Here is a 16,817-nt window from a genome sequence, read left to right on the forward strand (position 1 = left end):
TGACTTTATGAGTTGAATTTGCTGGGAATAAAACTCGATATGGTATACTGATAGAAGTGATAATTTTAATAAAACCGCTTAATATGTCACATATTACTTCAGTAGTGTTTACCTTACAATATGTACTTCTTAATATATATGTAAATTTGAAAATTATTACAATCAATCGACGCAGTACCAACCTTCCTTGTCAAGAACTGATGTGAGAAACACATTTCTACATCGTTTAAAATGACATGATGTAATATTCCGTTGACAATGGGAAATATTTTGAGTCGATGTGATTACCACTTTACCATCACCTTTAAACACATTAACATCATTATCTCACATTTCTAACATTCATGGTCACCGCGCTAACAGTCTATATTAGGCGCATTCATTCTATGACAACATCACAAAATACACACCACACGAATGCAAACAAAGTTTTGACAAGATTCCAGGGTTAAAACAGGCTTGTGCAGCGTAATACTTTAGCACGTTCACTCCAAGTGGCACTATGTTGTGGTGCAGTGTTGATACAGCTTACTTTGTAAAGAAAAATCATGTTACATAATATTCGCTTTGATCATCCAACATGGCAGACGGTGATGACGTCACAGTCACGTGAGTGCCAACACCTACAGCATGTCGGTAGGGCAGCCCAGGATCTCCACCCGCATGACTGGGCGCGAGGCGTAGGTGCGAGGGTGGAACCGGACGTACCGCACAGTCACAGGCCTGTCCAAGAAGTTATACACCGGCGAACTCCGGTCATAGTTTCCGGCAAACACCTGAGGTAACACGTAAGGAGATGGGATCTGCTTTAATGATATGATATGAATCTTTATTGCATGTTCTTGCCCAGATGGGCTAAATGCACAAGAGGACATGCAGTATGCAAAACATGAGTATTTCATACTGCGACGCTATATTCTGATGCAAAGTGCTAGAAATCTATACATTACAATAATACTATAAACTACCTATCATCTACTTCGTTCATTTCGTTCCATTTCGTTCCATTTCGTTTCATTTCGTTTCATTTCGTTCCATTTCGTTCCATTTCGCACTTTCTGGGGTCCCCTGTTAGTTGCCCTTTCTTCTCTCTTTTTGAAACATTTGGAAACATAATTATATAGTTTGTCTACTTTAAATTCGTTCTTGTATGACATCAAGTGTTTAAACATGTACTGCTTTGACATTTTCTTACATTACTTGTCTATTTGTAAAGTATCGAATAGTTCTTGGCGTTCATCTTTATATAATGTCATTATCATATCATTATGTACAGTTAAGTAGAAAGTGTATCTCGTTTTCAACATACACGGCGGTCGGTTGCTAGGCTAAAAGTCGCATTACTAGGGAGGTATCGGGTTACAGAACGTGTTCGAACGTGGCCGCGCGGGAGTCCCGGGCCGGCCCGGGGGCAACGGGTAAAATTTGAAAATAAACAAAAGTAATTGGAGAGTAAATACTCGTCAAAATAAAATGTAATAAGTGATTTTGTTTACCTCAAATGTTATTCTTGCACTGCCTTTGCTCCACTTTGTGTACATTTGCTTCCAAATGAGATCAATTTCGGATTTCAAAAAGGGTTCACGAGAACCAAACAACTGATTTTAAGAGGCCCCGAAAATCAAAAATAAGGTTAAATTTTTCGATTTTTAGAAATATTACAGTAAATTTAAACTTTCTGTCTTAGGATTTTTTTATTTTTTAAATAAAACTCGACTTACAGTCAAAAGAAGAGCTAAAAACGCAGTGTTTTAACTTTAAATACCGATAATTCATAATCGCGGCCATATTTAAAAAATCCCTAAGACAGAAATCTGCGGAAATCGTTCTTCTTCCAAACAAGCCCTCAATGAGGTAATTTGAGCGATTTTTGGGAATAGTTAAAATACCATGTTTGCACGCATGCTGTGCCACTTGGATATGGGGACCTGGATTTTATAACAGCGTCAACAAGAATTCTGACCTTCAAGGTCACCCACGATGACGGCAGTAGCTTCGTTACATGTTACATATCCACAATAAAATCACGGCATAGATGTAATGTTTTGAAAACGGTTCATATTTGTGGAAAGGTGGATTTTTCCTGTTCCGTGGTTCCCAAGTAAAAAAGGGCTTGAAGTAGCCGGTTGTAGCGGCTTTACTGTAAATGACCGCGGGTAACCCCAGATCGAACGCCCGCTCTATTCGAATGACGTCATATCGAACAAGATTCGCGGGTTCGGGGGATTCGATCTCCATAGTAGCGGAGTGGGACTTTTGGGCCCAAATCTGACCATCGTGATATAAATGATTACAGAATATACTGAACCGTGTTTCATCCCAAGGCACGGCTCCGGATATTACATAGTCTGGGTACCATCCTGGTTAATTCACGTCCGCGAGCGGACGTAAACTAACCATGATGGTACCCTGGCTAGATATTACACGTCTATTTAGATCCATGCATTATCTATAACGAACCTCAGGCACGGTTCTGGCGGATCTAGATCCGTGCTTTCTCTATAACAATCCTCAGGTATGGTTCTAGATAGTCCGCGCACATCCATGACTGGTGATAAGAAACGATTATCTAGAACTATGCTGACCCTAACCCTAATAAACAAATAACCCTAGTAAACCTCATTCAGGAATGCAGATAGGCACCAAGCAGGTCTTTTGGTTACTACATACAAGACAGTATCAAATCAGAAATATATGTCTTTAATTGACAAGTCAGTATCAAACTCGCAAAAACCGTATGAAATTGGCAGCCGAGGATACAATTTAATACTGTAAAAATAATTTTAAAAAAGGAATTTGAAAGTAGACGTAAATATAAGTAGCCTAGATCTCTCTTAGGAGAGTCGGTGACGGTTCTGTAGAAAGGGTGGGGCATTTTACAACCAGAATCCGGTTTAAGCCTGTTCAGCCAGAACCACACCTGAAGCAAATTTTTGAGACCATCCAGAACCGTGTCTAACCCATTTAGGCATAGAACAATATAGGCACGGTTCTGGGCACAATAGATCTGACCTTGTCTGATCCGTCGGAGTTGGCGTAGGTGGTCCAGTTCTCTCCATCCTGGCTGAAGGACAGTTTGTAGGTCCGGGCCCACTGGTTGTAGTCCACACGCCCCTGAGTGACCACACCATACACCCGACTCTCCTGTCCCAGGTCCACCTGTAGTTGCGCAGGTTATTAGCTTAAGGTTTGAAATATACACATCACATTTTGTTCTGCATCACATAATTATAAGGTACAAGCCCTCCCGCGGGACGAATCGGCAAAACGCCGGAAGGTCATCCGACGTCGACCCGCAGTCGGACTGATACAGAATACACTGTCTTGTAAATTCTACATGTACGAGTAGTAACTTTAATTTCAACCTTCGAATCTGGTATCCGACTTTCACGAGCGTGAAAAGTGGTCGAAATATTCTGTAGAACTTTCGCAGGCCCGTGTGGTAACTGATCAGAACGCCGTGTTATAACACGTACGTCATTTACGTCACGTCCTGATACGTACGTCATCGTCGTCAAGTACGTCATTTCCATCAAAATTATAACATCCCCTGACAGCCTACAGGCTCATAGCTACCTTCATCCACTCGGCGTCCATATTTTGTGACCTTGCTAGCCACCCCTTGCGGTTGGTTCCAAATCTTCCCATTTTCGCCAGAAACCGATTGTCGTATGCGGAAGTCGCCGTGATGCTGCTGTCCGGAATGGAACCGGTTGACATTCCCATCTTCCTAGTCCGGCAGAACTCTAAGAACGGAAAATAACATACGATATCAGTGCACCGGTAAAAAGTTCCGGAGGAAAGAAAATGCCTTGATGCTGCCGTCCGGAATAGTGTTGGTTGACACGACCATCCGCCTAGTCCGGCAGAGCATCAAGGAACGGGAATCCGGTACACAGTTCCGGAGGACGGGGAAAAATGCTACATGACATGTCACCTTAAAGACGATATCACAAGCTGTCCTTTAAAGTTTACGTACCGTAGTAACAAGTATTCGCACTCACGTGACTAGACTTGACACAACGAATGTCCGCCATGATGGATGGTGCAACCTAGAAGCCGCTTTACCATACAAGTATTGAATATGCAAATGAAGTTACATATAATCACGACATACAGGTTTAACCCTGGTGTTAGATGTTTATCTGGAGTTAACAAACATTACTATTACACAGCCAGTTAACACCTTATGTTTACATAAATGACAATTACAGGCAGATGCCAATCTTATCTAGTCTCCACCTGACCCAATTTTAGCCGAATCCTGCAGTCCATAACCACTTAGTAAGGCCTGGTGGAGGGTGAATCTTACCGGCGAACCGCTCGTCTTGTCGAGCGATTGTCTCGTTCTGAAGGGCCGCCAACTCTTCCACGACAGCAGCTGTATCGTTCTGACGGGCCGCCAACTCTTTCAGGGCAGCAGCTGTCTCGTTCTGACGGCCCGCCAACTCTTTCAGGGCAGCAGCTGTCTCGTTCTGACGGCCCGCCAACTCTTTCAGGACAGCAGCTGTCTCGTTCTGACGGGCCGCCAACTCTTCCTGATGAGCCAACAAGTCGTTGAGCCGCGAAGCGACTGCCTACAGAACAGAACGACAGGAGGTACGATTGTGTGGTAAGGCCACATTGATTTGATTATATGGATGACATCCTCCGGGAGCCCCAAAACTGATGCGCGCGTGCGAAATAAAAAAAGTTTTAGAAAAAAAGTTAGTTTTCATTGTGAAATCTACGTGGTCATGAGGGTTGAACAAATGGGACAGAATATGGTTTGGCGAATAATCTAATATTCAAGTTCATTTCCTTACAATTTCATCTTTTTTCGTTTGATTTTAGCATTCTACGACATTGGTATAGTTTTTACTTATTTTTTTGTAACTAACGGTATATTTTTGCTTATTTTCCAACTGTTTTGTACGATTTACAGTATGGTTGAATTTTTTTTTTTTTTGGTAAACGGCCGAAAATTCATGCGCAGGTGGATGTCATCCATATAATCAAATCAACATGGCCTAACCTCAACAGTACGTATCCACCTCATTTCTTAATCTTTGGTTCCCAGTGGGGTCGTGTAGCGCAACGACGGCGCAATCGACTCAGAACCAAGAGGTCCCGAATTAAAATCCAGCCACGGCACTGATCCTGTACCTTTGGGAAAATTACTTAACACGAATGCTGTGCCCTTTGGAAGGCACTTTACACAAAGTTCTTTACTTAACTTAGGTTTACAAGAGTTTGTCTGCTGCCCTTGCTTTTGGCTGCGGTATAAAATTAATTTTGTAAAGTTTTATATTGTTAAAAAATAACTATAGTGTCACGTCATAATGCGATAAATGTTGACATAGGAAAAGGAATACCGGGTAATTTTGGAAGCAAGAAAGGAGAAAGTACACAGTATTTAGCGTCTGCAAAGTAGGGACCCCCCCCCCCACGAGGCCCATTTTTAACACTTGGCCTTGGTCTGCCCAACGGTAACCTGCCTGCCAAAGATTATGAACGTCGAGCCATGCCTTCAAGAGTTACTCCGCTGAATCCACAGTGCCCCACCCCACAGCAAACTGATATTATAACCTTCTCACGAAGGCAATAACGTCATCCTACGTACAGAATATATTTATGCGGCAAACTACGTACAGATATATGTCAGCGGGAATAACAAGGTTTAACTATTCTCTAATCAGTAGTCTCTAAGAATCTAAACATTCTTTAATGTATTTCAGCGGCTTGCTACATATAGACGAGCGTTAACTTGCTACACATTTGCTCTGCAAGAGTATACCAAAGGAAACAATGTAACAAATAGGCCGCGTTTGACGACGGTCAGCTTACAGAAATACATTGAAGAATATCGATTGTTTAAGTCAGAGACTACAGGTTAGAGAATAGTTAAACCTCAATGTTCCCGCTGACATATACTAGTATTCTGTATTTGCCAACCCGGGGCCCGACCGGGCAGTCACATGGAACGAAAATTATGATATAAGACAGCACAGCACAAAAACGTTTTAGAAAATTAACCATGAGCACTATTTGTGTTTAGTCTTAGTACAATTTTTTATTATTTTTCGTTCACGCCAACAACCCAGCCGGGCCCCGGCTTGGAAATGTGACCATGATCTTAGCTTTCCTCCTTATACATTATCTTCATTTGCGCTGTTAATGTAATCTCCAAGCAGATCTTTTGGTGGGGGTAAGACAGTATCAAATTGGCCAGCATGTATCCATTTCCCCACCCAAGATCTGCAGGCACTCGAACAGGGAGGAGCACTTCTTTTCAAAAATGGTGTTGCTGCCCCTCCTTGTGTCCCTATTAACAACTAGCAAAAAATTGCTGTGCTAAGATTTTTACAAGCGGTTTATAGCTTGAATCTGGGACAAATGCAGTCACCCGCGCACATCTCAGTGGGAGTTCTCGCCTAACCCTGTCCAGATAATACTGTATGCTGGTACTAAAATATGCTGGCTGAAACATAGAAATGTCAATAACTGGGCTCATTGAGGTTCAAAACCGCAGATATCACAAAAATATGTTGGACCTTCTTTCCTTTAGTTAAACTGAACAAAATAACAGTTGGTGAGGGGACCCATAGAGAGTAATGCTCAACCAGCTGGCCCACTAGGAGGGCAAGAGCCTTGCCTGGTGGTCAGGGCAATAAACTACTTGGCAAGAATATTTTCATCAGGCAACAACTAGGTGTTTATAGCCTTTGACGTTTCGACTGGGGGCAAATCTTGGGTGGGGAAATGGTTACAGACTGGCCAATTTGATACTGTCTTACCCCCACCAAAAGATCTGCTTGGAGATTATTAAACACCTGAAGGTGGAGACCAGTTACGGTACAACTTCCCGCCATTTAAATTAAAGAAAAAATGGCGGGAACTCCGAAGCTGTACCGTAGCGTAGCTGGTCTCCATCCTCAGGTGTTCAGCATGTTCTATCAGAATAACCATATAATTCTTAAACTCGTAATGACTTTCTATCATTTTATATATTCATACTTTGATATACTGGTGAGAAAAGTAACGCACACGACGTCGTTATGACGTCATGTCTTAACTTGAAGAAGAGACATCAAAAAATGAACCATAGCTCGTATCCACCTTCAGGTATGTCAGGTGTTTAACATCTTGTAGCAGAGTAACCATATAATTTTACAACTTATAATAACTTTCTCGTACTTATGAATGATGGATACTTTGATATTCTACTGTGAAAAGTATGGTTATAAGTGCACGGAAGGAGCCCAATGTACCTATCCCTCCCCAACCCACAATATCTGTCCAGGTGATTCAAAGAGTCACGTGCACCTCCTTCAAACTACTCGGGGTTCAAATTTCTGCTGACCTGTCGTGGGACGCCCACAATGAGTACATGCTGAACAGAGCTCGACCTAGAATGTATTATCTTAGTGTTGCTAAGAAGGCGGGGCTCCCGATAGATGTCTTAATGCAGATCTATCTGTCATTCATCAGGCCTATTCTTGAGTATGCTAGCCCGGTGTGGGGCGGACTTCCCAAACACCTGTCAGATTCACTAGAATCGATCCAGAAGCGTTGCCTCAGGATCATCGGGCTACCTGCTGATGCTCTCCCTACCCTAGCAAGCAGACGCGAGAGTGCTACACTGAGAACTCTTGAGAGTGTCTTACAGGACAGTTCTTCTCCTCTTTGGGGATTCATCACCACCACCCCACCCAGTCACTACAACCTCCGCAGGGGAAGTCGGCACCAGTCAATGAGAAGTAAAAGCAAAAGACATTTAATGTCCTTTTTACTTTGAGACTCTACTACAGTAACGACACTCAGTAGTAACGACTCTGTGCCTCGAATATTTAACACATGAACTGCTTAGGCTACGATTGTATAAAATCTTCTCACGATTTTATGGACTGCCTACTGTTGTACCGAGACTTCCACCAGATATTAGTTGACTAAGTTTATATAACTGCATATTGTTTAATTACTGCTTTTAATGAGATTTTAAATTCGTTGCAATATTGATTTTAGAATTGTACTCGTTTTAAAAATTCAGTCAAAGTCTATAATTCCATTGATTGTACATGAGCATGCAATTCAGCCGTCAGGCTGCAATATGCTTTTCTGAAATAAACCAATTATTATTAATTTTTATAAACGCACACGACGTCGTTTTTACGTCATGTCGTCTTAAATTGAAGAAAAAGTGGCGGGAAGCTGTACTGTAGCTGGTCTCCACCTTCAGGTGTTTACACCTTGCAGCATAGTAACCATATAATTTTACAACTTGCAATGACTTTCAATCCCTTTATAATGATCCATACTTTGATATTCTAGTAAGAAAAGTAACGCACACGACGTCGTTTTGACGTCATGTCGTCTTAAATTGAAGAAAAAATGTCGGGAAGCTGTACTGTAGCTGGTCTCCACCTTCAGGTGTTTAACACCTTGTAGCAGAGTATCCATAGAATTTTACAACTTGCAATGACTTTTAATGCCTTAATAATGATCAATACTTTGATTTTTCAGTAAGAAAAGTAACGCACACGACTTCGTTTTGACGTCATGTCGTCTTTAATTGAAGAAAAAATGGCGGGAAGCTGTACTGTACCTGGTTTACGCCCGCTGGTGTTTAACACCTTGTAACAGAGTAACCATATAATTTTACAACTTGTAATGACTTTCTAATATTTATGAATGATAGAAACGTTCATCGTCGTGTTAGAAAAGTAACGCACACGACGTCGTGTTGACGACATGTCGACTTAAAGTGAAGAATAAGTGCACATTAACGAGTTGAAAACGACACCTAGCGACAAATTAATATCAGAAACTGAAGCTGAAGCGAAGCTGGCCGCCGATTCGAGTAAAGATGGCGGGCAGTTGTAATGAAACTGGTCTCCGTCGGCAGGTGTTTAAAAATTTAGAAAGAACTGTAGTTGTACTGAATATTGATACCTGGGTACAAAAGGGTTATGAATATGATTTTATGAACCATATGGATGATGTCTTCACATTTTATTGCCATCACATATATAATATAGCACTTTGGTACAAGTAACTGAAATAAAAGTATGATTTTCATGTGCATAATGGTCAAAGCTACAAATAACAGCGAGCAGATTATTATTGGAATGAGCAGAGCACTTTGGACTAATGTCTCTGGCTGTTTACAGTTTAGAGGTAAATATCCTATATTTTGTCAAAAACATCTCTGTTACATAGCGGATCATAACACCCCCGTCACATTGTCGACGAGCTTCGGCCGTATTTGTCAATCGCCGAAAGATCGGCCGATTTTGAGATCGACCGACGATCGCGCGTATTTTTGGCTTGAAAATCGTCGCGGTCACATTGTTACTCTGGTCTTCCTCAGTAGAATGACCCAGTGAGGCTTGTCACGTGGCTTCTTTGAAGTGTGACGTTAAAGCTCTAGGTGAGAGAACTTTTTGTGTCGGGTCTAAGGTTTTAACTCTAAACATATAACAGTAACCAACACAGATGAACTTTCATGATGGTTATAATCCTTGCTCACTCATACTTCGTTTCTCATCCAATCCTTAGGCCTAGTAAAAAAATGTTGTGTTTCCTGTTTCAGTCCTGCAATAATTTGGGTCGGTAGGTAGGGATTATCTTTTTCCTCTCTTTTTTTTCGGCGACGCCTCATGGGCGGAGTCGTTGGTATAGTACTGCGATTGAGTTGAAAATATTCTAAGAATTCCACCAATGCATTCCCTAGGGAATAGCTTTTTGGCGATACCTTGTGGGACTTATTCTCCAAGCAGAAGTTGGAGGGGAAGATCGTTACCCCCGCTAACGATCATCCCCACCAACCTCTGCTTGGATAGTAGTGGGACCAGCCTTTGCACATAGGCTTGTGGCATTAAACATTCAGTAGTCTGTACAGTGTTTTTACGATACATGTACTTCAAATAAGTTCTCTAGATTTAATGACGACCAAGATGTCTCAGCTGTTTGTCGATACAGGCTTATGCAACGCCGGCCAAAGTCAGATTCATAGCTGGGAATTTTTTTAGAACTTAACTATGTGATGATAGTGATGTTTTGTGTAAGGGATTTTATTCATTTGTGCGAGTGTTTGTGTCAGTATTGCTTTTTTTTATTCTTGGATTTTTTTTTGCTTTCACGATGCTGCTAGGCTGGGTGCCATCCGAATTTGCCCGTAGCCATTACAAATTCGGATGGCACCCAGGCTACGATGCTGCTGCATTCAATCCTTATTTTTCTTGCGTGAAAAACTTGCATACACACCCCGATCCTTCCACAACTTGGCGTCGTGAATTCCTGCTGTAGCCTGCATCTCAGGATGGACTTGGCGAAGTTTACCTGTGGTCAGCAAGAGAGAGCAGAACATAAATTGATCTATGCCAACTTTTCCCTAGCTATGCTCTTAAATTAACATAATTTATGGTCATGTTCTTAGACATAAATTCAAATACGCAAAGCATGTGAGTCAATAAATTTTACAGAATGCAATGATGCGCACATCAAACTAAACAAAGGTTGAAAGTCATATGTATGCTCATTCATCAAGAACGATGTTACAGTACAATAACACATGAACTACATGTTCTCAGATCAGCAGAAACAACATATATAATGTGTGGACTTACCGCTGTTTTTGTCCTTCTCTAAACGTACTGTTAGTCCATCTTGTCAGTGAATGCCGAGTGAATGAGGGGCACTCGCTGCTGGCACACAGAGAGAAAGAGTATGAATAAATTAAAGCCATTTCTGCCTTCCAAGAGACTCAAGAGGAACACCGATTGGAATCTCTGCCGGTAGATATTCTGATCGGAGTCTCAGCTGTTACAATCATTACATTTTACTGTACAGAAATACATGCTATTTAGGTTTTACGACAATCACAAACTATTTAAATTATACCGGCAGCTACCAGCAATTTCATTGCATGTTTAACATTTAGGATATGTTATTAAGTCATGACAATAGCCTTCTTCCAGATTGGAGTTTCTACCCAGCCTCACGTACTGTTGTAGAGAATTTGACCTGAGAAAAGGCTGCATGACTCAGGGCCTGATGTAGGATAGGAAAATACTGGCACGTTGTTGATATAATAATCAATCTGGACAGGTAAGTCTTATCAGAGGGGAGAGGATATTACTTGTAGGTAAGGGCGGAAAATCCTGGAGGAACATGTAAGGTGGTTAAAACTTTACGTAAACAAAATTCCGACGCCCTCTTACATGATAAAATAACAGGTGTTTGTTTGTCCATCTCACCAGTGAATTCCTTTTGTAGCCCGGGAGTGGGTATGGGCATGGCGTAGCTCACCTGCGGGACAAAGAGAGAAAAAGACATGAATAAACTGAAGCCGTTCCTAGAGAAACAAATAGGATTGGCTTCCATTTGCAAATATATGTCAGGATATACACCCCGGAAACTCACGGTGGAACATGTCAAGTTGCTGAAACTTTACGTAAACAAAATTATGACCTACACTAAAATGATGAAAGATAACAGGTGTGGTAAAGCAACTTAAGAATACGTACTTGCTTAGTGCCCATCAATATGTCATAATGATCAATTGGATCAGTAATAACATTAAAAGTAGGCCGCGTAGGCGACGGCGTATGCCGACACAAAAGCATATAAGGGGGCACACCCCAGTCTATGTTGGGTCACAATTCGATTCTGCACACCTTCAACTCTATTTCAGGAAATAATTCTTAAGCCGAAACACCGTTTGCAAATGAAGGACATCCCTCTAGCTACGAGAACAATAGAATTTCAGTTTCCATAACCTCCCAAATTGTAGCAAATTTTAGGGCAAAAAAATAATTTTTCGATAAAAAAAAATGATGCCAAAAATTGGGCATTCTTACGTGCAATTAAACCCATCACCAATAATTTAGCCACAAAAATGACTTATACTGTTGAAAGAGAATGTATTATCAAGAAAAGTATAAAGACAATCCTAACGCTGTGATTTTCACAATAGCCCGTCGCGCGACACATAGCGACAGCACCCCCAGAACATATACAAGGCATATCTGGGTCAAACCGAAGCACCGCACTCAAGGAGGAAGGACGGGCGGGAAGTAAGCCTAGGACCCAAAATCAATTTTCAACCCAAAGACGCCACTTTTTACACTTTCTAGCAATGTTAGTAGTTTAAACTACTAACATTTTAACTACTAAATAAAATTTTGCAGCAGATTATTAGAAATGTGACCATCGAAACCCCTAAGTCACTTTTTTACCGCACTAGCCTCCTTCGCAGTCTTGTTGGGCGTCGGCGTTATTTTTTCTCTAAGCGACGCGAGTAATATGCGGCCGCGAGGGACGATTTGCTGCCGAGGGAGTTTTTGCCACGGAGAGAAGGTTTCGCGCTCAATTGGACAATTGGACGCACACTACCACGGATAACGTTACAATTTCAAAACTAGTTGACACAATGAGACGCGGTTAACGAAACGCTTACTGACCGAACACAGCGCTAACTAAAATAGAAAACAAGAACTGCTATGTGGGGACCGGTGTAGAGAGGGGAAGTACAAGTACACGGTAGTAACCTCTTACAATACTGCAACTGATATACATGGCATTACATATGCAAACACAACGCGTTTACAAACAAACAGGTAATACATAATTGTAATAATATCATAGACGAGTGCAAAAACTTGTTTGGTGTCTTGCGAAACTAACAAAAAATCCTATAAGATTGGTACTAAGGAAAACAGGAAAAACAGAGACAGCAAAATGTTGTTGATTTAATCAAAACAGCAAGGATGGTTATCATTATCTCATGCACCATGTACAGTCGAACAACAAAATAAGTTCTCAAACTCACAATAAACTAAAGCGAACAAGAATGGAGTCCTAATTCTATATTGTATGTCTGCAATGTTGGTATGGAAATAAAGAATTGAATTCAATTGTGTGTATAAAGCGAGCAAGAATGGAGTCCTACCTTGTGTGTACCACATACATGTTTATATCGACATAATCTGAAGATATGCCACGATGACGAAACGCCTACTATACTTCCTGGATCGGCCTACTGTACTTCCTCACCTGACAGGCGGCCTCTCTGACAGACGTCGTTAAAAAGGATATAATACTAGAAAGGCCAATATTTGCTTTGGAGCAAATACAGCGATGGGTTCACCACATTTTACCACATGGCAGGGAAAGAATGAGAAACACAAGGGAAAACAATGATTTACCAGGGTTCTAGCTAGGATTTTATTTTAGCGTAGTGGTACCTGACGCACTAAGTGCATTAATACATATGACAGATGATTGGTTGAGTGAAATTGACAAAGGAAACCTTATCGGGGCTGTTCTACTAGACTTTAGTGCAGCCTTTGATGTAGTAGACCATGACATTCTGCTAGCAAAGTTAAAATGCTATCATTTGATGACCAAGTTGTAAGTTGGATGGAGAGTTATCTGAGAAGAAGGAATCAAGCTGTGTTCATAAATGGAGATTTCTCATGCTTTAAAGAGACCAACTGTGGAGTTCCCCAAGGTAGCTGCCTTGGGCCGTTATTATTCTGCCTATACACTAATGACTTAGCTACAATAACAGAAAACACAAGTCTTGTAATGTATGCTGATGACACTACACCATATGCTGCTGCTTCCAGTGTGGCCAATGTTGCAAATATTCTCCAACCTGAACTGACAAGGATCTGGGAATGGGTAAAAACAAACAAACTCATCCTAAACATTGGCAAAACAAAATCTATTCTTATAGGAAGCTACAATAAGTTTAAACAGAAGCCAAAATTGCAGCTCAGTGTGGGAGGGGGGATGATAACACAAGTTACCCATGGAGACCTCCTTGGGTTCACTATTGATCAGCATCTTACCTGGTGTTTACATGTCAACAAAATCAAGACTTAAATGGCAAACATTATTGCTTCCATCAGGAAGTATAAGAGTTACTTTCCTGGAGACTTACTGACTACAGTGGTACAATCACTGGTGTTGTCACATTTAGATTATTGTTCCACAATCCTCTCTTCAGCAACACAAACACAAATAGACAAGTTACAGGTTATGCAAAACCGTGCAGCCAGGCTAGCAGCTAATGAAGTATTTACCACCAGCACAGATGTTCTACACTCCAGGCTTAACTGGAGAACAGTCAAAGAGAGGATGTACGCTTCAACTATTTGTGCTTTTCACAAGTTAGTAACGGTCAAGGAACCAGGAGGTATTTATGATAGAGTAATAACCATCAACAGTTCACACCAACACAACACTAGGTTATCACAGAAGGGAGGTTTTGTACTCCCCAAGCCCAGAACCAAAGCCTTAACCAGGACTTTTCTGTACAGATGCATAAAAAGTCATAACACTCTGCCAAAGAACTTGATCAATGTAAACCAAGCAGCGTTCAAGATCAAAATAAATGACTGGGTAACAACACAAAAGAACAAAAACTCACCCCTTACTCTATGGTGGTAAGACCTTTTGAACTTCCTTGTAAACTAGTATTCGATTTAACTCCCTCTCTTATCATTAATTTCATATGTATTGAATGGCGAATTCTTTTCCTTTTGTACAGTCATTTATTGGTTTATTTCATTTCAGTTATTTATATTTTGTTATGTATGGACTACTTCATCTAAAGTTGTATATTTCATTTCAGTTATTTATAATTTGTTATGTATGGCTACTTCATCTAAAGTTGTATATTTCATTTAATTTCAGTTATTTATATTTTGTTATGTATGGACTACTTCATCTAAAGTTGTATATAATTTGTCTTTACTCTCCGTGTCCACATTTTGTTTACTTCATTGTTTATTTGATTTTCAAAGTGTTTGGTTGCATGTTATGTTTTCCAATCACTTTCAGTTATATCATTTTCTATTATTTTGACCTCTGACCTCCCATTCAGTTCATTTTAAGTTCTATAGTTTGGTTAATTATCCTCTGTTATCTCAGGATAAATCTTTGTTATGAATTTATTATTATAATCTTCCGTTATTTATTGTTTATCTTAATTAATGTTTGAATGATTTATTATTGTTTTTACTATTTTTGTTTAGTTAGTTGGACTCCAGGAAGAGTAGTGTAAACTTTATGTATTACACTAAATGGAGATCGAAATAAAACAAACAAACAAACAAACAAACAAACGCACGTCGAGGGAGCGAAGCGAAGCGGTGCGGAGCTTTTAAAAATTTAAGCTTAAAAAGCAGCCATTTGAGGGATACCCAAAGGGGAAAAAATGTCATTTCTAAGGTATGTACAATGTATCCTTGATTAGTAATTTTTATATTTTTGCAGCTTGGAATCTTCACAAAATACAGAAGATACTCCAAATCAGACACAACCAAGAACAGACTCTGAGATAAATTGAATGTTAAACATAGCATCTGGTGTGTAAAGTTGTAATATTCTACATGCAAAAAAAGTAACTATAAATAATATAAGAAATACGTCTGTTTTGCCTGCTAATAGTGTCTCATTATGAGGCACTTTTAATCTCCTTTGTGCCATTTCTGTTCTGCAAAACTGGGCCGAAATTTGACGTGATTCAACACGTGGCTTTGTTGTTATTGCCAAGCTTTGATGCTGACATGATTACAGGCACACCCAGTATGTCGACATAGATCGCACAGTAGCTAAGAGCATGAAATCGGCATGGCACCAGCACTGACGCATATGTGGCAGGAAAACCCACGTGTCACAAAGATCACAAACGCCCGTAAAGAAAAACGGCAAAAGACAAGAGAGCAATAATTTGTATTTACTTGTTTAAACTATGAACGGATCCAAGGGGTGAACTCCCTTGTTTAGTTCACTTTACTAAAGTGGCAAATTTTCAACCAACGCAAGTTTGCCGCTGTGGGCTTTAGAGGCCCCTCCCCTTTTCGGGAGCCGGCTGGAACTGTAAAGCACTTTAATCATTAGGCCGGTGACTAAGTACATTGTAACTCTTTGTATTTTTTTCACCTTGGCAAGATATAGAATTAATGCAATTTAGTGGAAGGTGTTTATGTCCAGAGTTACAAGGAGAGATCTGTTGAACACGGGAGGAAACATATTTGTGCTACATACATCGTGGCGTGGGAATTGTTAAATAGGCCAGCCCATATATGGCGTCCCAGAGGGAAAGCCGACACTATGAAGGGGGCGGAACATCCCTTCTACAGACTGGGCTAGACACCCTGACGCCAGTGTCTGGGCGTCAAGAGACTGTCGCTGTCACTCACAGAAGGGCGGCAACACAAGTTGTAAAGAAGCCAAGGCCCCGCCTAGGCACGCCCCATTCTCCTGGGAGGGCCGCCACGTGCGTTACTTTGCTAAAAAAAAACATTTTTCACATTTGATCTGGCATTTTTGAACAAACAAATGCAGTCACAATGCCGCTACGTTGTACTGAAAATTAGCGTAGCGGGGGAAAATTGGCGTAGCGGGTCAAAATTTTAGCGTTGCGGGCCCCGACGCTACTTAGCGCTAGCTAGAACCCTGTTTACATTGATATAACTATAATATGAAGTGACATACAACTAAAACAACAGTTGGATAGCTATTCCCTACTTTATTGGTTAGGATTTTTAATTGCATAATGCAAACTGTTGATTTTCAAAATAAAAATAAAAAACGTTCATGCCCCGCATTCCAATGCTGGAGCAGAAAAGCTTGAAATACCTACCAAAACACTTGAATAAAGACATACTGTCAGTATGGAAATGCTCTGTGCAGGTGTTAATCAAGTTAAATCCCAACAGCCAATCAGCAGGAAATGCTCTGTGCAGGTGGAAATGCTCTGTGCAGGTGTTAATCAAGTTAAATCCCAACAGCCAATCAGCAAGAAGTATAGAGGAAAGCTGCAT

General features: G+C 40.7%; 1 protein-coding gene across 1 annotated transcript; it reads right to left on the minus strand.

The window, feature by feature from the left end:
- Window positions 1-578: 578 nt before the first annotated feature.
- Window positions 579-6,948, minus strand: LOC109462917 (lactadherin-like). The gene is made up of 5 exons (XM_019759546.1): window positions 6,892-6,948; window positions 4,313-4,577; window positions 3,577-3,746; window positions 3,013-3,159; window positions 579-776 (listed from the first exon to the last, which is right to left on the minus strand). Exons 1-5 carry the CDS (start codon window positions 6,946-6,948, stop codon window positions 624-626), a joined length of 792 nt encoding a protein of 263 aa, XP_019615105.1. The 3' UTR covers window positions 579-623.
- Window positions 6,949-16,817: the final 9,869 nt, after the last annotated feature.

This window comes from Branchiostoma belcheri, unplaced genomic scaffold (assembly GCF_001625305.1).
Source record: "Branchiostoma belcheri isolate BF01 breed outbred unplaced genomic scaffold, Haploidv18h27 scaffold120, whole genome shotgun sequence".
Classification (NCBI taxonomy): Eukaryota; Metazoa; Chordata; class Leptocardii; order Amphioxiformes; family Branchiostomatidae; genus Branchiostoma; species Branchiostoma belcheri.

Bases quoted from the DNA above. Each gene is read 5' to 3' on its own strand.
- LOC109462917 (XM_019759546.1), bottom strand. From the start codon at position 6,948: ATGGTTATTCTGATAGAACATGCTGAACACCTGAGGATGGAGACCAGC. The intron at 3,160-3,576 runs GTAGCTATGAGC...GCGCAACTACAG, and splicing joins TGGACGCCGAGTGGATGAAG to GTGGACCTGGGACAGGAGAG. The intron at 777-3,012 runs GTCAGATCTATT...GTGTTACCTCAG, and splicing joins ACTCCGACGGATCAGACAAG to GTGTTTGCCGGAAACTATGA.